A 21,822-nucleotide genomic window follows, 5' to 3' on the forward strand; every position below is an offset into this window, starting at 1 on the left:
TCAATAGTGACTATATTTAGAAAACGCTTCATTAAGCTGTGAAGTGCTTAAGTACATTTTCTGCACCAAAAGATTATATTTACAGTAATTGCTAATGAGTTGAAAATTCACAAATGATGGCCTACTTCCTCATTGGTCATGATGGCGCCACCAAGTGTCAGAGAGAGGGATCACTGCAGCTCCAGCGACCCCTAATGGAGGGGAGGCTATCCGTCTGCGGCTGCGCCATTTAGTGGAGGGGAAAACACTGCGCAGCGGCCGCGTCACCTAGTGGAGGGGAGGACAGCCAGCTGGAACTGCGCCATCTAGTGGAGGGGAGGACAGCCGGTAGAGGCTGCGCCGCCTCATGGAGGGGAGGACAGCCAGCTGAAGCTGCGCCGCCTAGTGAAAGGAAGGATAGCTGGTCGAGGCCGTGTCACCCAGTAGAAGGGAGGATAGCCAGCAGAGGCTATGCCACCTAGTGGAGGGGAGGACAGCCGGTAGAGGCCGCGTCACCTAGTGGAGGGGTGGATAGTCAGCAGAGGCTGCGCCATCTAGTGGAGGGGAAGGCAGCCAGCTGGAGCTGCGCCATCAAGTGGAGGGGAGGGCAGCCAGCTGGAGCTGCGCCATCTAGTGGAGGGGAGGGCAGCCGGCAGGAGCTGCGCCATCTAGTGGAGGGGAGGGCAGCCAGCAGGAGCTGCGCCATCTAGTGCAGGGGAGGACAACCAGAAACGCTGCGTCGACGCGAGGGGCACGTGGTGAGGACGGTTTGGCGCAGTCTCCGCTCGGTCAAACTTCACCATGTCGGCAGGTTCACCGCAATCGGCAGGGTAAGAGAGCCAGAGCGGCTGGGGCTGGGGCTGGGGGAGCGGGAGCGGGACAGGCCGAGCTCACCTCGACCACCTATTGTGAGGGTAACGGGTTGGGGCCGGGCTGGCCCGATGTGTGGGAGTTGTTGTGTTTTGAAAAAGGGGAAATGGTGGCCGCGTCGACGGCGCCATTCCCGGAGTAAACCGGATCGAACCGGACAGGCCCGAGTGTCCCCCCCCCCCGGGCGATGGGAGTGAGTGAGGGCCGGGGACAGGATCGGGGCCTGACTGGGCCCCGGGGGGCGGGGGGGTTTGTCTCCCCTCCCCCGGCGGCGGCTGAGCCCTGGGTCTCCTCCGCTCCGGGGGGGATCCACCAGAATGGGGTTTTTTTAAAAATAAAAACTTGAAACACCGTAACACGTTCATTCGGTTTGACTTCAGTCTCGTTCAAGTTTTAAGGCCCCCCGGGTGGGATAAAGATTCAAAACAAACCCTTAATCCCAGCTCAAATTTAACACAAAAAGTGTGTAATATAAACCCGGATTATGATTTGTTTAGAACCAGTTCCTCTCACACACCGAGCCTGCAGTGGAGGGGTCGCGTTCAAACTTAAACAGGAGCGAAGTCAAACTGGGCTCAACTTATGCCCCTTTTGTGTTAAGTTTGAGCCCAGACCCTTAATGCATTGATTATATCTGTCAGCTTGTTTTTTTTCTCTTTGTTCAAATTGCATTGATACTTTCTGGTCACTGTCATATTGAATCCTGATTTTTTTTGTGATTTATTTGGTGTTTGCTGAATTCAAAAGGCAAAATTCATTGTTGCATAGTTATTAATGCTAAGAAATAAAAAAAAACACTTGCATGTTTAACTTATTTTCTGGAAAGTGTTGATCTGTAATGCCAAGCTTTTTATTATTCTAATGATGCTTATGCTGAACCTCTGGGTCTCCTTAAACACAAAATATGCTAACGGATATGAAACTACATTTTGGCTGATAGAGTCATAGAGATGTACAGCATGGAAACAGACCCTTCGGTCCAACCTGTCCATGCCGACCAGATATCCCAACCCAATCTAGTCCCACCTGCCAGCACCTGGCCCATATCCCTCCAAATCTTTCCTATTCATATACCCATCCAAATGCCTCTTAAATGTTGCAAATGTACCAGCCTCCACCACATCCTCTGGCAGCTCATTCCGTACACATACCACAATCTGCGTGAAAAAGTTGCCCCTTAGGTCTCTTTTATATCTTTCCCCTCTCACCCTAAACTTATGCCCTCTACTTCTGGACTCCCTGACCCCAGGGAAAAGACTTTGCCTATTTACCCTATCCATGCCCCTCATAATACCAAACGCCGCCTTCACTATCCTATCTATCTGCGACTCCACTTTCAAGGAGCTATGAACCTGCACTCCAAGGTCTCTTTGTTCAGCAACACTCCCAAGGACCTTACCATTAAGTGTATAAGTCCTGCTAAGATTTGCTTTCCCACAATGCAGCACCTCGCATTTATCTGAATTAAACTCCATCTGCCACTTCTCAGCCCATTGGCCCATCTGGTCCAGATCCTGTTGTAATCTGAGGTAACCCTCTTCTAGTAAGGCATTTGACAATGTTCCCCACGGGAGACTGATTAGCAAGGTTAGGTCTCATGGAATAAAGGTATACAGAACTGGCTCAAAGGTAGAAGACAGAGGGTGGTTGTGAAGGGTTGTTTTTCAGACTGGAGGCCTGTGACCAGTGGAGTGCTTTTTCTCTGCTGGCCACAGAAACGTCTGTCTGTACCTCTGACGATAGAATCCCCTAACACAATTGATCTCTTGGAAGCTGACATGCCCCTCGTTGCATTAGAGCCAGTCTCAATACTAGAAACTTGGCTGTTCGTGCTATGTTCCCCTGAGAATCCATCACCCCCTTGAATGTTTTGTTTTATCGACCAGATTGATACTGCTTATGTTTTATTTTGATTCTCTTTGAGGATTATCTGTGATTCTTAATTCCCAATTTCAAGCATTATGCTGTGAACTAATGATACAATTATATAGCTCTGCTATACCATGCTCAACATATCTCTTCATTTTACTGTTTCAATTCATTAGTAAGCTGCATTTTAAATCAGCGGACATCTGAGCCTCTAGCTCCTTGTTGTTTTGACTACAAAATGTTTGGGCACCACATTTGTATAATATCATCCATATGTTTATCGAATGACCATTTTAATGCCCTGGACGTTTATGTGCAGATGTCTGAAACATGTACTATATTTAGCTGTAAATACAGTCCTGTTTCTGTTCCCCCAATGATGGACAATTGCGTGAAAACACCCAAAGAGTGGTGGAGAAATTGATTAGATTAAAACAAAGTTTTTATGAGCTGTTATTGTGCTCCGTGAGGGTAGGGGTTGAACTGAACTAAGGCCAGTGTGGATGTGTCTGAAAGAACTGTACGTAATTTGACATTAGATTGACACACATGTTCATCTCTTACTGGATAGTCAGCTTATGCTTTTGGAAAACTTGCCAGTAGGAAAGTACACCCAATGTAGAGTAGGATGTTCAGTCAGTAGTTTTGTCCATGTAGAAGATTGTATATATCCTGAAGTTTGTTTTAGTCTGGTATTGATTTTTTTTAGATTCCCTATAGTGTGGAAACAGGCCCTTCGGCCCAACCAGTCCACACTGACCTTCTGAAGAGCAACCCACCCAGCTCCATCCCCATCCCCATCCCCCTATGTTTACCCCTGACTAATGCACCTAACACTACAGGCAATTTAGCATGTGCAAACTCCATGCAGACAGTCGCCCAAGGCTGGAATCGAACCTGGGTCCCTGGTGCTGTGAGGCAGCAGTGCTAACCACTGAGCCACCATGCCGCTCCTAATTTTCATTTTCTTAATCTTGCGAATTAACTTTCTCGTCTTGTGTTGAAGACATTGATTCCTTGTTACTTTGTACCACAATACGAGGCAGCTCGGTAGCTCAATTATTAGCACTACTGTCTCTCAGCGTCAGGGACTTGTGTTCGATTCCAGCCTCGGGCGACTGTGTGTGGAGTTTGCATGTTCTCCCTGTGTATGCATGGGCTTCATCCGGATGCTCCAGTTTCCTCCCACAGTCCAAAGATATGCAAGTCATGTGAATTGGCCTTGCTAAATTGCCCATTGTGTCCAAGGATGCACAGGCTGGGTGGATTGGCCCTGGGAAATGCAGAGTTACAGGAATACTGTGTGCAGTTCTGGTCTCCAAATTTGAGGAAAGACATTCTGGCTATTGAGGGAGTGCAGCGTAGGTTCACGAGGTCAATTCCTGGAATGGTGGGACTACCTTACGCTGAAAGACTGGAGCGACTGGGCTTGTATACCCTTGAGTTTAGAAGACTGAGAGGGGATCTGATTGAGACATATAAGATTATTAAAGGATTGGACACTCTGGAGGCAGGAAACATGTTTCCGATGATGGGTGAGTGCCGAACCAGAGGACTCAGCTTAAAAATACGGGGTAGACCATTTAGGACAGAGATGAGGAGAAACTTCTTTGCCCAGAGAGTGGTGGCTGTGTTGAATGCTCTGCAGTAGAGGCCCAGTCTCTGGATTCATTTAAGAAAGAGTTGGATAGAGCTCTCAAGGATAGTGGAATCGAGGGTTATGGAGATAAGGCAGGAACAGGATACTGATTAAGGATGATCAGCCATGATCATGTTGAATGGTGGTGCAGGCTCGAAGGGCAGAATGGCCTACTCCTGCACCTATTGTCTATTGATCTGGGTGGGATGCTCTTGGGAGGAAAGATGGGCTGAATGGTCTGCTTGCACACTGTACCTGCAACTCTCAGATTTTATTGTTAGTGCATGGTGAAGATTTTGTGATTTTGCAATGTTGTGCACTGGGAGACATTAAGCATGATGTGATTGGAACAGGTCATGGGGCAATATTTTCCTTCTGGTAGTACTAATTATTTAAAAGTTTGCACTTTACGCTGTAACAATGCTAATATCATGTCACTCTTTTTTTTAAAAAGCCATGATGTAGATGGGATGTTAAATATCCCTGATAGAAGATGTTTATAAGGATAATAAAGGAAAAGGGAATAGGTAATCGCATTGGCTAAGGAGAACATTGCAATGCTGGAGAAAGATGATGTTCCAGAGGGATCAGTCTGTTTGATTAGATTACTTACAGTACGGAAACAGGCCCACCAAGTCCACACCAACCCTCCGAAGAGCAACCCACACAGACCCATTCCCCCACATTTACCCCTTCACCTAACACTAGAGCAACTCTCCATCACCACCCTTTGCCTTCAATTTTTAAGCCAATTTTGGATCTAATTTGCTAACTTGCCTTGGATCCGGTGGGTTCTTCTTCATCGATACATTTAATCACCTCTTCAAAAAACTCAATTAAATCAGTCAGGATCTCCCTCTAACAAATCCATGCTTACTGTCTCTGATCAATTCCTGCCTTTCCAAATATTGATTAATCCTGTCCTTCAGAATTTTTTTCCCAGTAAGTTCCCTAAAGACCGTTAGTTTGATATGATTAGGTTACTTACAGTGTGGAAACAGGCCCTTCGGCTCAACAAGTCCACATCGACCGTCTGAAGAGCAGCTCACCCAGACCCATTCCCCTACATTTACCCCTGCACAAATCACTATGGGCAATTTAGCATGGCCAATTCACCTAACCTGCACATCTTTGGACTGTGGGAGGAAATCGGAGCACCCGGAGGAAACCCACGCAGACATGGGGAGAATGTGCAAACTCCGCAAAGACAGTGCCCGAAGCAGGAATTAAACCAGGTCTCTGGCACTGTGAGGCAGCAGTGCTATCCACTGTGCCACTGTGCTGCCCTAACTAGGCGGTTTGGTTACAGCTACAAACAAAAAAGGTACAATTGCATAGTTTGGTATTATCTTAAGGCCACCAATTTGTGGGAAGGATGTAGAGAAACAAATTTGTAATGAAATTACAGAAGTACAAAAATTGTAGAATCGTTATAATTGGAGAACTGTAATTATCTGTGTTGTGACTGTGATAGTAGTAGTGTAATGGACAGTGAAGGGCAGGAGTTCTTGGATAGTGTTAGGGAACTTTTCTTTTAGCAGTTATGTTTCCAGGCTAGTGAGAAGGAGGCAGCATTGCTGACCTAGTTCTTGAGAAGAGGTGAGCCAAGTAGATCAGGCCTAACTAGGAGAAATTTAGGGGACAGTAATCATCGCGTTAAAAGGTTAATGTTTACTATGGAAAAGGGCAAAGGGCTGTCCAAAGTAAGAACAATTAATTGGTAGAAAACCGACTTCACTGGAGCAAAAACAGATCTTTGCTGAATAAATCAGTGTGAAAGGTTGACAGGAAAAACTAGCCTGACAAAGCCTTCACCAAAAGACTTACTTCAAGCACAGTCAAGACAGAGACCCTCAAAAAGGAAAGGGTAGGGAAAGCAGAAATAGAGCCCCTGTATGACAAAAAAGGCAGAAATTAGAGGAGAAAAGGTATGTTACGACAGATGTCAAGTAGAAAATATTATTGAGAATCAGGATGAATATAGAATGTCCAAGCAAGAGGTGGTAAAGCAAATGAGAGAAATAGTGACAAAGTATAAAAGAAAACTGGCAGCCAATGTTATAAGTAATCCCAAAACTTTATATGGACAGATAAATAGTAAAAGGAGGACCAAGAAAGGGGATTTGTGTGGAAGCAGAGGGTGTCAGTATTAAACGGGTACTTTGTGCTTTTCAAGAAAGAAGATGTTATCCAAATCATCATGAAAGAGGATTTAATTCAGACGCTGGAAGGGTTTAAAATTGATAAGGAAAAGCTTTTGGATAAGTTTTCATCTGGAAGAAATTCCCCATATCTATCTTAAAAGGGCTATCTTTTATTAGTTTACCTCCTAATTGCCCACTATCTATTTGCAATCTACAAGGCAAGAGACAGGAGTGTAAGCCCACCCACTGGTGGGTTTACTGCAGCTCTAACAACACCTTAAGAAGCTTGACAGTATCCAGGACAGAGCAGCCCACTTAACCTGCACCCCATCCACCACCAGTATCAGGGATTAGGATCTTAAGTTATTGAGAGAGATTCAAGAAGTTATAACAATTTTTGTTGGAAAAAGAACGCTGAGAGGCGATTGTTTAGACATATTCAATATCTTATGTCTGCCCATAGTAAATATGGAGAAACTGTTCTAACTCACGAATGGTTCATGAATGAGTGCACAGATTTAAAGTAATTGGAAAAAGAAGCAAAAGTGATTTTGTTCTAGTCAAATTAAAGAATTCACAAAAAAATTATACTGTTATCCAAAAAATGCAAGAATGTGCTGAGATAGTGAGGGAAGGTAAGAGAATGACAATAGATTAATTGGTCATTTATAACTGTGGGTGACATCTTGCACTGTGTAAGTTCTGTGACAATTGAAAATTCATTGTCAGTCAGGCATGCATTGTATCTATTTGCATGTACTGAAAGCCACATATATTAATGCACATGGCCATGTTTTTTTGCAGACATGAACATTGAGTGCACAATGCTCCTGTTTCAATTCAACATAGTAGGTGACAGCTATATGCTGGTGCATTCCTCAGAGGTAATGCTGTAAACAACCAGAGTCAACCTGTCTGGTTTAAAATGTAATCAAAGCCTGAGTCTTAACCGTCAACCAGCATTTCATCCTGCAGTCTTCATTGCAATACTTTAAGAAATCAGAGTCAACTTGCCAACTAATCTACATTCCCTGGTCATACCGTATGGATATTGGTGCTCTCCCAGTATTTGTACTCTTGCAAAATGTTCTGATGAGTGCAAATTGAAAAGCTTTGCCAAAATTTGTAATTTTTCAATAATATTTTAAGTTCTGTACTACCAAGCAACTATCAAGAAATGTGTTGAAGCTATTTCAGGAAAACTGATGAACTTGATGATCTCTTTTAGCACTAAACTAACAAACAATATTACCAATATGTTTCTGTACTCTAGGCGGCGTAGTAAATGGGATTGTCCAGAATCCGTTCCAGTGTCAATGGCAGTATCAATAGAGTCACAGATGAATAATTTTCCTGTCACAATGTCTCAAGTTGCAGTTCATGGTGTAAGTCTCTCTGGTCCACCATCAGTCAGTCAGTCTCAGTCTTCGTCAGAGGCATTAGATGCAGCTGCTGCTGCCGCAGCTAGGATTAATGCCATGTTGATGGCAAAAGGAAAATTGAAGTTACCACAAACTCCAAATAACAAAGTAAGTAATGTTTGTTTTTTAACATTTTACTGTACAAGAGGGGAGATTGTAGGACTTTATCAGCATTTTAACACTGAACAGTAGAATGCCATTTTCCAATATTCTGCATATTTCATCAAAATATACACAAATATTTTACATTTCTGTTCCATGTTCATTTATTTGCAATTTTTCTATTCAGTTGTTATATCTAAATGCTTCATTGCGTCAGTAAATCATTAGTTAAGGAGAAGGCAACTTGTTTATGCAAAATTTCAGGACCACTTTAAGTGATGAATAAAGTTCTGTGCTTTTGTCCATCTCTCTCTCTCATGAGTCACATAGGGTCCAAAATCTTGGGTAACTTGGGTGTAGTTCAAGTCCAAACATAATGTAATCTTGGCTGATAGTTCATGGTACAATCCTGAGCATTAGCCTCTTTCAGACAAGAAGGTAAATCTTCGTGCTCGTGTTAATGCTTGATTGTATGACATTGTTTAAAAGAAGGAAATTTTCCTCTCCTTGTCGCATTCTGATCACAAAAGTTATCTTTTGGATTTCTGATAAAACTGTTGCAGAGTAACTGCTGATTTTGCATTGTACCAATTTAATGTGAGGTTCTCAAAATTTGATCAATTGACATTAATGGCACATTTCATCTTAAAGAAGGTAACTGAACAATACTACCTGAATAATATTTGCCTTTATTGTTGTTGTTCCTAAATCACTATTTCTGAATTCCAATCTAGTCTTGCAAACTGTGGCTAACATAATGAAAATTAATATAAGACCAGCAATGGGCTATTCTGCACCTCAACTCCATTCACATATTTTAGCTTTATTCCTTAAAAACATAAAGATCTGGTAATATTTAAATTTCAAAGCCTGCTATGCCATTCACTGTGATCATGGCTGATATTCTCTCACTATTCCCTGTTATTGCTTTCTTCCCGTACCTGGTCATGCCTTTAAAACCTTTGGTAAAAATCTGTCTCGAATATTTTTTGAATATGTTCAATGACTTGGCCTTCATAGCCTTCTGTGGTAGAGAATTGCACAGGTTCACAACACTTTGTATGACAAAAACCTTTCCTCATCTCAGTCTTTAATGGTTTCCCCGTATTGTGAGACTGTGTCACCTGATTCTAGGCTCCTGATCGTTGAACACATCCTCTCTGCAACTATTCTATCCAGAACTGTTAGAATTTTCTATGTTTCAATCATCTCTCAAATTTCTAAACTCAGTAAATACAGGCCCAGTTGAACCAATCTCTCCTTATGGGACAGTCCTGTCATCACCCGAATGAACCTCAGCTGCACACCAGCTATGGCAACTGTGTCTTTTTTTAGATAGGGAGACCAAAACTGCAATATTCCAGGTGTGGTCTCACCCAAGCTCTGTATAACTGCAGTAAGACATCCTACTTCTGAACTCAAATCCTTTTGCAATGAAGGCTAATATACCATTTGACTTTCTGATTGCTTTCTGTACCTGCTTGTCTACTTTAATTGGCAAGTGTCTAAGGACACCAGAGCCTTTTGTACATCTATATTTCCAGTGTACCATCATTTAAATAATATTTTCCTTCACACCCAAGCATATAAATTCATGTGTTGCACATGTATTTGCTCACTCATTCAACTTGTCAAAATTACCTTGAAGCTTCATTGCATCTTTCTCACAGCTCTCCGTTTTGCCCAGTTTGGAACCATCAGCAAACTTGGAAATATTGCAATTGGTTCCCTTGTCCAGGTCATTCATACATACTCTCAATGGTTGGGCACCCAGCATTGATCTTTGCACACCCTAATAGGCACCGCTTGCTTCTTGAAGAAAGACCTATTTATTCCCACTATCTTTACTGTTTATCAACCAATTCTCAATCCAATTTATATTTGCTCATAAAGACACCTATTCTATGTGGTTTAACTTTGCCCACTAACCCTTTATGAGGGACCTTATCAAAAGTGTTCTGAAAATACAATTACACCACATCCACTGGTTTTCCCTTATCTATTCTACTTGTTCCATCCTCCAAAAAAAACTTCTTTTAATAGGCATTATTTTCCTTTCTTGACTCTACGCTGATTTTGTCCAGTCCTGTTCATGCTTTCCAAATGTTCTGTTATTAGACTTATTATAATACACTCTAGCATTTTCCACTCTACAGGTGTTAGACTAACTGGTCTCCCACCCTTTTATATTTACGTTTGCCACTCTTTAATCTGTAGGAACTGCTGTAGGGTTTATATAATGTTTGGAAGATGACCACCAATGCATCCAGTGATTCCAAGGCTATTTCTGTCCTATTTTGGAAAGTAGTTTATGAATCACTGATGATTCCTCAGCCTTTAACTTCATTAATTTCACCAGCATTATTTTTCTCCTAATACTGAGTTCCTTCAATTCACCTTCTCACTGAGACCCTTAGTTCTCTAAAATTTCTGGGAGGTTATTTGTGTCCTCTGCGATAAAAACAGAACCAAATAATGTATTCAGTTGTTTGGCCATTTCTCTTCCTCAGTTAAAACTTTCCTGCTTTCTGACTGTTCAGGGACCTGCATTGATCTTTATTAATGGTTGTCTCTTTGCATATTTCAGGAAGCTTTTCTGTATTTACTTTGTGTTCCCTATGATTTTACACTTGATCTATTTTCCTCCCTTTTGATCAAACATTTTGCCCTCGTTTGCTGATACGATCTTGACAATCCTGCAGTTATGTGTCTGTAATCTCACTTACATCATAACCATTTATATCTGTTTAAACTGCTAATTCATCTACCTAATTGCAAATGCTCTACACACTAAGTCACAAAGTCTTTAGACTTGTCTTTTTAACCTTGTTAGTCATTATAGCTTTATAGTGCAGTGTGTTCCGTATGTTTCTCACCTTTGTTTTTATTTCCTTCTGTTTTTGTTTGCTTCTTACCTTTATGTCTTTTGTTTCTATCCTGGTTTCTCCTGCCTTTCTCCCCCAGCTCAGGTTCCCATGCCCTGTTAGCCTAGTTTAAACCTTCCCCAGCAGTGCTAACAGCATTCCCCCATCCCTTCACGGTTTGTCCTGGCCCCATTTTCCCCAAAATCTACTTTTAATTTATTATCCTAATTTCCTGTATTCTAATTGTTGTGTCTCTTTCCTTTTTAACCTATGTTGTCAGTGTCGAATATGTATCATGACCACTGACGGTTCAACCTCTGAAACAGCCTTGATCCCTGACTCGGGAGGCAAAATACTGGTGTCTTTTGTGGCTGTATAATGAGCCATTTATTTCTCTTACCATTGAATTCCTTCTCATTATAGCCCTGCCATTGCTTTTCTTGATGCAATCTAACCCCCTTCTATTAGCAAAGAGCATTATCGTGGTCAACTATTATATCCCCAAAGGAGAAATGAAGTTGGTGAAACTGTTGCCATGGAAATCTTAAGCAATTATTTAATGTTATTTAACTCCAGTTAGGATAACTTGAAATAAATTGTGAATAGTGCACTCTTGACTTTCCAAGAACAAAGCAGAGTAGAAATGAATAATGGACATTGAAACATGAGTTCTGAAGAAGGGTCACCGACTCAACAAGTTTTTCCTCTCCACAGATGTTGCCAGACTTGCTGAGTTGCTTCAGCAATTTGTTTAATCTCTACTTCAGGACTTTGTTTAACCACTTTGCATGACTTTCTTAACTGATTATTCTTAATTTATCCAAAATACAAATAAAGCTTTCATGCTGTTCTTGGTAGAAGGCTGCAACTTGATGATCCAGCATGAAGAAATTATTTCCTTTACTTCATTAGAGGAGAATGCCTGTGTTTATAAAGTGCAAAATAATCAGTTCTGTTCATTTGATAACTTTTCCTTCCAGCCAAAGTCTTCAAAATCAACGTCCCATGCAAAGAATAAAGATGATATGGTCGTTGCTGAAATTGAAATTAATGATGTACCTATTGTCTGTAGAAATCTACTTACACGAGGTCACACACAAGATGAAGTAAGTAATTAAAAATTTTAACAAAGTTTCCTTTCGACATTTTGTATGTAGTTTATGAAAGAATTTGGAAGCAACTGCATTAATAAAAGTAAACCTTTCAATGCAAATCTTTATATAACTTGTATTTTTATTGCGCCTTTAATGTTGTAAAATATCCTGAGATGTTTTAAGGAATATTGTGACACAAAATTTAACACTGATACATGAGAGATATTCGAGCACTTGACTGAAATCTTGATCAAAAAGGTAAATTTTAAGGAACCATTTAAAGGGAGAAAGAGGATGAAAAGGGTTAGGGAAAGAATGTCAGAGCTTAGGGATTTGGCATCTGAAGCTTAGCTGTCAGCGATGGAATGATGAAAATTGGATGTGCATAGGGTACTTAGTTTGTAGAATAGCTCTACCTGCGTATGAGACTTTTCCAAACAGTTTTCTATTTATCCTACTCTGCATACCAAAAGTACTGAGCAGGTAGACAGTTAAAATTGCCCAGGATACTTACTAGTCAAAAGGTTCTCTGCAATCCATTATGCTGAGCAGGTAGTAAGGACACTGATCCAAAACCAGTGGGTCTCCTCTTTACATGTATGTGCTAGTAATCTTAAATGCTGATTTCTTTGGCAAATGCTTCTACAACAGAATAGATACCAGGACCCCATAATGAAGAAAGCTGGGGAGAAGATCATGGAGATGAGTTGATGAAAGGCCATGAAATAATTTGAAAACAAAGATGAGAATTCTAAAGTCTTTAAAACTATTTAACATTGAAAAGTATGAGAGGATAAATGCAGCAGAGATTTTGATGAACCCAAGTTTACATAAGGTAGAAAGTAGAAATCAACTAGGTAGAGTTGTGTTGAAACAGTCAAATATAGAGGTAACACAGACATGGATGAGAATTGCAGCATCAGATTAACTGAGGCAATTGACAATTGAAATTGTGTGTAGTTGTCTGTATATAATTTCTGAGAGACCATATCAAAATAGAATTGTGCAGGACAGAAGGAGGTCATTGAATTCTTTGTGCCTCTGCTGGCTCTTTGAAAGAGCTCTTACAACTAGCCCTAAATCTCTATTCTTCTGTCATGACAAATGCATTGTCTGAGTTTGTTTTTGTACACTACAGCTAATTTATTTGTGCATGTATCCTTTTGAACTTCTTAACTTTGTTATATGTATTGTATCTTAAAGGGCTGATTTGAACTTAGCTTGCATTGGATCCTCTAGGTTGCTGCATGACTTCCCAACTTCGAATCAATATCCATGAGAAACCTGAACATGTTTCATTTTCAAATATGTGTTCATTTCCCAATTAGTGGTAGTTAGAGTATCTACTTTTACCATGCTTTCAGAAAGTCTATTCCATATTATCTAAATGTCTTAGTAAAATAATTTCTCCACATTTCATTTTTTAACTCTAGACCTTTGGTTATCACCCTTTCTGCTCTAGAGAAAACATCTCCAGCTTCTAGTTTCTCTATAAAATTGAACTGTCTTATCCCTAGTATAATTCTAATACATTTTTGAACTCTCTCCAAGCTCTTAATATCATTGACCACGTTTACAAAAAGTGCTATATCTGGGACCTTCTGTTTATCTCTCCTCAGTTTAATATTTCTTTAATGCTGTATAGTCTATACAGGATGTATGACTCAGAAGCAGGCAATTGGGCTCAATCAATTCATGCTGGTACTTATATTTCATTCAAGCCTCATTCTTTCTTTGCTGATTTAGATGTACCACCGTTATCATCTTTTCCCTTTTCCCTCGTTTGCTTGTTTGGTTTCCCATCAAATGCATCTCTATATTTGCTGCTCCCCTTTGCTGTGGTAGCAGGTTCAACATTCTCATCACACAAAGCGGCTTCTTGATTACTTTGTACTGTATTGATGGACTCAATTAGAGCCTGTCTTACAAGAGGATAATTCACACTCTAATTCTTCAAAATCTTTCATGATTTTTAAAACTTTTATTTAGCCATCCATCAAATTTCATTTTCACAAGATGTGGTGGAGGCTGGTACAATTGCAACATTTAAGAGGCATTTGGATGGGTATATGAATAGGAAGGGTTTGGAGGGATATGGGCCAGGTGCTGGCAGGTGGGACTAGATTGGGTTGGGATATCTGGTCGGCATGGACGGGTTGGACTGAAGGGTCTGTTTCCATGCTGTGCATCTCTATGGCTCTATGACTCTAAGAGACCCACCTTACCAATCCATGCCCAATGTTCATAGCACCACATTTCTCATATCCTTGTGAAATGCCTCTGCATCCTATGCAGTGCCTCTACTCTACTTCTGGCAACTGGAGTTAAATCATCATGGTGACTTGTGCAGCTTTTAATTTTTTTGTACTTCAAATTTCCTTTGCTCCTCTATCCTACCTAGATGTGTACCTTCTAAGTAATGAGTACCTCTATTATTCCCACCAGAATATTGTACTTCAAAGTTTGTGCGAAGATTTGTAGCTCGGGTGCTCGTTGCTGTGGTTCTGTTCGCCGAGCTGGAAGTTTTTGTTGCAAACGTTTCGTCCCCTGGCTAGGCGACATCATCAGTGCTTGGGAGCCTCCTGCGAAGCGCTTCTTTGATGGTTCCTCCGGTGTTTATAGTGGTCTGTCCCTGCAGCTTCCGGTTGTCAGTTTCAGCTGTCCGCTGTAGTGGTTGGTATATTGGGTCCAGGTCGATGTGTTTGTTGATGGAGTTTGTGGATGAATGCCATGCCTCTAGGAATTCCCTGGCTGTTCTCTGTCTGGCTTGCCCTATGATAGTAGTGTTGTCCCAGTCGAATGACCTTTGACCGGCTTGGGGTTAGGTCCATGATCTGGTTTGATTGATTGCCATGCTCCAGTGCTCCTGTCGTCTGTCGTACATTCTGCACTGCATCTCGGAGGGCGGGGGTGGGGCGACTGCACCACTATATTCACCTGTCTACAGATGTCGGAGAAGGATCTATCTATTCCAGACCACGAGACTCCCTCATTGCTCTTCTGAGTCTTACTTTGATCATAGAATATCTATTTCCCATGTCAGGTGCCCCTTTTGCCGTGGTGGCTACTACTAAGTGCCAGTCACTGGCGCAGCATGGATCCCTGCATAAATCTTAATGATCGAATTTATAGTCGTCCTTGTTACTGAACGGCTATGGGTAGCATGTAAAGATCCACTTCATCCTATCAGTTAAGATAACCGTCAGCTGCTGCATCCCAGACGCCGCTGCCCTGATGAATAGTCCTACCAAGGCGCTTGCCAACAGTGTGAACTGAGGCAGCCCCACATTTGCTTAAGTCATCTAATAAATACTTGCTCTAAATTGGTTTTGGTGTGGTGCAATGTCTCCTCAGTCCCAGCTGCAAGTTTATCCACGTGGCTGTACCGGCGATCTTAACAGCTATCTGTGCTGTAAGGCGTCCTTGTCACGGTCCCAGGCTCCTCTTTGCCTTCCTGTTTTCCCTCCTGAACTCTTTCGCCACTATTCAGGCTCCAGTTTATAGATCGTACATCTCCCCTTCTGCTGATTGGGGTAGTTCTGTCTTCACTTGATTCTGTATTTGGGACAGAAGTGTAGAGAGTTTCATGCATGTCCAAGAATTCCTGTGTTGATTGTATAGAGTGTTTGGATTCGCTGACCAGGTGTTTCAGTTTCTGTTGTAGTTCTTTGGCCACTTTGTATGATGGTGTCCCTGGCAGTAATACTATGGGTCTGAGTGGGATGTCTGGTTTGTGTACTTTAGGTAATCCATAGAATCTGGGGGTGTTGTTGCTTTCCGGTTTCATTCTTTGTAGGTCAGCTCTGGTTATCTGTCCGTATTTTTGTAGATTCCTTAGTGTGTTATTTATCCTATTGGTGAGCTGTGGGGTGGGGTCAAACTCCCTCTTTCAACAACCAGATATATTGAACCACAGCAATATTGTCCTTCACATATCAATGCTGAATTTCATTTGCTATTTTTCCACTCTGCAAACTTATTTAATGTCCTCCTCAGTATTTGCTATCCTTCCTCAATTTGGTGTCCTCTCCAAATTAAAAAAATTGTGGTGTTTGATTCCAAAGTACCAATTTTTAATATAAATTGTTAACGGTAGTGGTCCAAATACTCTTCCTTGTGGAATGCTACTTCCCACCTTAAGCCACTTCGGATAAAGTACTGGTCTGTTCTTATATGCTGATAATGCTTGTTACTGTCTACTAGATACTAAGTAAATTATTTTTTTACTTTTTTCAGATAAACAAAATTAGTGGTGCTGCAGTTTCCACCAGAGGCCGTTATATGAATGCCGATGAGAAGCAAATAGCAGCACAAGGGTAATTGCATTTTCTAGTTTATTTGAGCATTGTGCTTCAGGGCCTAATAGGTTTTCCATATTGAGTTGACCATTGTGTTTTAATTAAAAACAATTACACATTAATGATTTAATTTCTCTTAACATAAAAATGGAAAAACAAAAGGAGTACATCATTTTTGGGGTTAAGAAATCTTTTTGGTAGCAGGAAATTGGAAGCTGTCATTTTATTTCACCTCTGCCTTTCAATTTGTATGAATGTGTGTGGGTAAATGTTGCCAGAGCATCCACTGGAGAAATAGCTCATTAAATTATGCATTCCATTGAGAACATTACCTCTATTTTGATACAGAAAAGGCTGGAGATCAGAATTGTTTAGAATAAGCTGCCCTTCACTGTTATGCAATTTAAAAAGTTCTGGAATTGTGATTATGAAAATTGCTATTTGAAAAGTAATCTTTCTTGGTATGGATGAGAGTGGGGTTATAAGTTGCACAAATGAATTTACATGGAATCATAATGCAGGAAGATGGTAGAATAGGAATATTGTGGTAGTAGGAGGCGGTGTTGTCTAGGGATATTCTGTCCTTTGCAGTCGAAAGTGAGAGTCCAGAAGGCTGAATTGAGTGGTGCCAGGATTTGGGATATCTGTTCTTGGATGAAGAAGAGCTAGCAGCGGGAGTGGGAAAATTTAGTTGTTGTAGCATACATATCCATGTTATTGATAAGACAAAGAAATAGATTCTGCTTTGGAACTCTGAACAACTAAATGATATATTAAAAAAGAAAAAATCCAAGTTAATGATCTCTGGATTATTACAAGATAGCAAACAAGGTAGATGAAGGCAAACCTGGAGATGTTATGTAATTCAATTTCAAAAGACCTGATGAAATATCACCTTAAAGATTGCAATGTAAGAGCATGAGGTAAGGTCATAAGAGATAGTTACAGGAACAGGCCATTTAACCCCTTGAGCCTGCTTTGCCATTTAATAGGATCATGGCCAATCAGATATTCCTGTCTTCTATTTCCTGCCTTTTCTCTGTAGTCTTTAATTCCCCATCTGTTCAAGGATCTGTGTATCTCAGCCTTAAGAATATACAATGACTATGGCCCTACAGCTCTGTGAGGCAAACAGTTTCAAAGGCACTCAACCCTCTGAGAGCAGAAATTCCTTCTCTTCTCAGTCTTAAATTTGATGCCCTGTTATTCTGAGACCTCTGTCCTAGTCTCTCTCATGATCCTGTCAGTCCCCTTAAGAATATTGTATCTTTCAATGAGATCACCTCTCATTCTTTTACGGTCCAGTGAGTAGAGTCACAATCTACTTAGTCTTGCTTACAAGACAATCCCTCCAGACTAAGGATCATCCTAGTGAATTTTTTCTGAGCTGTCTCCAATGAAATGTTATCTTTCTTTAAATAAGGGACCCAATACTCCTTTCAATGCTGCACATGTGGATTCACCAACACCTTGTACAGTTGCAGTAAGATTTCCTTCCTCTTATCCTCCAATCCTTTGAATTAAGGGTCAACATTTCATAGCCTTTCTGATTAACTGCTGCAGCTTTATGTTAGCTTTCTATGTTTTGTGTACAAGTAGCCCCAAAGACCCTTTGTGTTGCAAGACCTGTTTTTTCCAGTTAAATGTTATTGTTATTTTGTTCTCCCTTCCATGATGAACATCTTCCCATTTTCCCACATTATATTCCATTTGCCAACGTTTTGCCCACTTACTTAACCTATCAATGTCTCTCTGTAAACTGTTGGTATCCCTCTTACAACCTGCCTTTCCACCTATTTTCGTCTGATCTGCAAATTTGGCTACAATACATTCACTTTATTTCTCCAAGTCATTAATACATGTTGTAAATAGTTGTGGTCCCAGCAGTGTTGCCTATGAAACTCCACTGGTCAGGGGTCACCAACCTGAAAAAGTAATCCTTATCCCCACTTGCTGTTTCCTGTCCATGAACCAATTCTCTATTCATGCCAACACCATGGACTCTTATGACTTAACCTTTTGCGAGGCACATTGTTGAACTCCTTCTGAAAGCCCAAATACAATACATCTACTGGTTCTTGTCTATTGATTGATACCTCTTTGAAAATATCTAATAAATTAGAAAGACATGATTTCCCTTTCAGGAAGCCATGCTGATGCTGCTTGATTAGATTACAATTTTCCAAATATCTTGCTGTTACTTCCTTAATAGTCAATTCCAGTACTTTTCCAACAATGGAAGTTAGGCTACTGCTCTTTGCTTTCCTCCCTTTTTGAATTTGGGTGGGGGGGAGGTTGGCATTAACACTTTTTCAAACTTCGTGTACTTCTCCAGAATCCAATGGATTTTGGAAAATTACAACTAATTCATCCACTATCTCTGCCATTGCCCCATTTAGGATCCAAAGATACAAATCATCAGGGCCAGTGGACCTTATTTAACCCCATTAATTCCTCTAATACTACTTCTCTAGTGATGATGGTATTTAATTCCTTCCTAGTTTTCGCCTGAGGTCTGTTGGCCCTCAGGTTACATAACCGGTCGCTTCTCTTTCATGAGAGAAGCCCCTACGGCCTAGAAAGACGATGGCGACACAACAAATTTTCTTTAGTATGTTATAAAGTGGAAAGTTCTCCCTTGACAACAAAAACTAAGATACCCAAAGAGGAGCACCTTGCTCTATAATCTGTAAAAGAAGTGTAAAAAGTGGTGTAACCTGCTTTTCAGAAACGTCTAGTGGTTAAGTAAAATAAATCCCTGACATTCACTTTAAACAAATTGTTACTTGATGATTTTATCGAACTCTTAACAGTGAATAAATTAACTAAACTATTAACAATCGAGTAAAACCCTTCTCACTATTAATGATTAAGCAAGACTCTAATGGTATGCTGTTCCAATAAATATGTCCCACTCATAAAAAATAGAATTTAGTCTTCCGAAATTACAGTCAGGTTGTGTATCTTCTGAAAGGTTCTGTGTATTCTCTGTCAATTCTTCTATAAGGAATGCCTTCTCCGTAAGTGGTGCCATTGTTATTTAGATGGTCCTTTCTCTAAGACATAGATAAGGTTGTAAGAGCCAGCAATTCTTGCTCTTGAGAGCTGAGGGCCATTAACGCTGGCCGATGGCAGCTTGCTCTGGGGCCTTTGTAAAACTGCCCCCATCTTTTATCCTTGATGACATTAATACTACTTACAATGGGATTAGTCAAAACCATCAGATTTAAATTTAATAGGTATTTTTGGTATCTAAGTATGTGTTACAAATTGATTGGCTAAATACAAAACATTGTTGTTTTGGTAAAAACTGCTGCCTGGTTTGCCAGTTGTATGGCCTTTTGATATAGATGTTTCAGTTCGGTTGCTCTAAGTGTACTTGCAAACTTTCAAGCTGCTGCTCGCAGACGTCCATTTTAAATTTCTAAGTACAGCAAAAACACATGATCCTTTAAAGGGACCACACAATGCCTTCCCCATTTTACAAACACCAAAGTCTAATCTCCTGCCTCCCAACCTACAATTACTCTACCCAACTTCACAACAAGTTAAAAATAGAATGTTCAAAGTATCTTTCACAGGGAAGACTGATGCGTAATATCTGTTTAACTCCTCAGCCATTTCCTTTACTATCTTGCCCAATTTTCTGAGGGGCTTGTTGTTTACTTCGATTTCTCCCTTCCTTTCTATAATTTAAGAAAAAATCTCTTGCCAGCTTTTATGTTCTTCCGCTAGTTTGCCTTGTTTATTTTCTCTGTTTTTATTATCTTTTTAATCTTCCTTTGCTGGATTTTAAATTTTTACTGATCTTGGGAGCTATCACTGTCATTTGCCTCCTTATATGCGTTCTCTTTCAATTTAATGCTCTCCTTAACTTCCTTTGTTATGCATGTTTTTTTTTGTCCCCTCTTTTAGAATCTTTCCTCTTTATTGGGAGGATGAATGAGAATCATGATTTACTTCTTTAAGTGTCTGACTATGCTAGCTCATGTCATTCATGCTAATCCATCTGCTCTGTTTACTTTAGCTAACTCTATCATTATTTCATTGTAATTCCCTTAAAGTCTGTGACCAAAATTTTTCATTTCCAAACTAAATATTAATGATCATTACTTTGAAGGGGATCTTTTACTCTGAGGTCATTTATTAAAACTACCTCATACCAATTGCAAGATCGGCTCCATGACCTATTGCTCGAGGACACTGTACATAATGCACTGTACATAATGCACTATATGAATTTGTTGTCATAGCTACCCTCTCCAATTTGATTAACCCAATCAACATGAGGATTAAAGTCACGCGAAGTATTACTCTGTTCATTTTACGTATTATTTTTTGATTTATAATCTTTCCCATGGAGTGGCTATCATTTTGGGGTGTGTACTACTTTCCTTTGCTGATTTTTACTTCCACCCACATGGATGCTACATCATCCGAGCCCTGTATCATCTCTCTCAACTGTCTTAATTTCTTATTAACAGTGCTATCCCACCTTTTCCATCCTTCCTGTCTTTTCAAAAGGTCGAATATCCCTGAATCTGAAGTTCCCTGTTTTGATTTCTTTGTAACTATGATTCAGTAATGGCTGTGCAATCATAGTCATTTCCAACTGCTTCATGGGTTAAGATACTTAGCCTTTAAGCTTATTCTGTTGTTCAGTTTCCCTACACTTTTATGGTTCCTTGGTACGATATGTCATGCACATATTTTGACCCTTCCTTTTAGTTTCTGGTAACAATCAAAACGATCACTAATCTGCAGCCCTTCCTTCTCCTTGATGTAGGACAGGGTTCAAAAATTGTGGATTATGAACCCCTTAAAGGTGTCCCTTTTAACTTGTGCAATTCTTTTAACAGTGGGTGTGATCTTACTGCCTTATCTTGTAGGCCTGAATCTCATCCTTTCAAACAAACCTTGTGAATAAACAATTCTCCCTCATGCCACTCTTGGTACCACATTCTCAAGGATTTTGCATCTCATGAATTCTGACCCACCAAATAAGGTCATGATTGGAATAGTCTTGGCAAACGATGATAGTAGCAGCTAACATATTCATGTGAATAAAGAGTTGGAAAACTGCAACTAATGGAGTGCTACAGGGATCATTCCTGAGCTGCAACTGTTTTCAGTTTGGATCAATGACTTAGATGAAGAGAATAAACCTGTGCTAGCTAATGTCACCAAAGGTAAGTGGGAAAGGAAATTTTCAGTAGGGAGTAAAAAGTCTGCAAAGGAACAAATGTACATTAAATGAGTGGCAAAAATTTGACACATGTCCATTGTGACCGGAAGAATAGAAAAGCTGAATACAATTTAAATGGAAAAAGATGTACTCTCGTGCAAAAGGAAGTGTTTATAAAGGCAAATAAATATTGGGGTGTAATGTAAGGGGAATGGAGTTTTCAACATAAACTTTTACTGCAACTGTAAAGATGTTAGGTTGTATCTGGAGTACTGCATACAGTTTTAATCTCATTTGAAATAAGATGTGTTTGGGCAGTTAAAGATTCACTCAACTCATTCCTGGGATTAATGGCTT

At 40.4% G+C, this 21,822-nt stretch overlaps 1 protein-coding gene across 1 annotated transcript; it reads left to right on the forward strand.

The window, feature by feature from the left end:
* The first annotated feature begins 703 nt into the window (after positions 1–703).
* Positions 704–16,433, forward strand: LOC122547837 (KH homology domain-containing protein 4-like). The gene is made up of 4 exons (XM_043686412.1): positions 704–809; positions 7,775–8,030; positions 11,869–11,994; positions 16,219–16,433. The coding sequence occupies exons 1-4, from the start codon at positions 781–783 to the stop codon at positions 16,300–16,302; spliced, it is 495 nt and encodes a 164-aa protein (XP_043542347.1). The 5' UTR covers positions 704–780; the 3' UTR covers positions 16,303–16,433.
* The last annotated feature ends 5,389 nt before the right edge of the window (positions 16,434–21,822 follow it).

Source organism: Chiloscyllium plagiosum, unplaced genomic scaffold (assembly GCF_004010195.1).
Source record: "Chiloscyllium plagiosum isolate BGI_BamShark_2017 unplaced genomic scaffold, ASM401019v2 scaf_3508, whole genome shotgun sequence".
NCBI classification, from domain to species: domain Eukaryota; kingdom Metazoa; phylum Chordata; class Chondrichthyes; order Orectolobiformes; family Hemiscylliidae; genus Chiloscyllium; species Chiloscyllium plagiosum.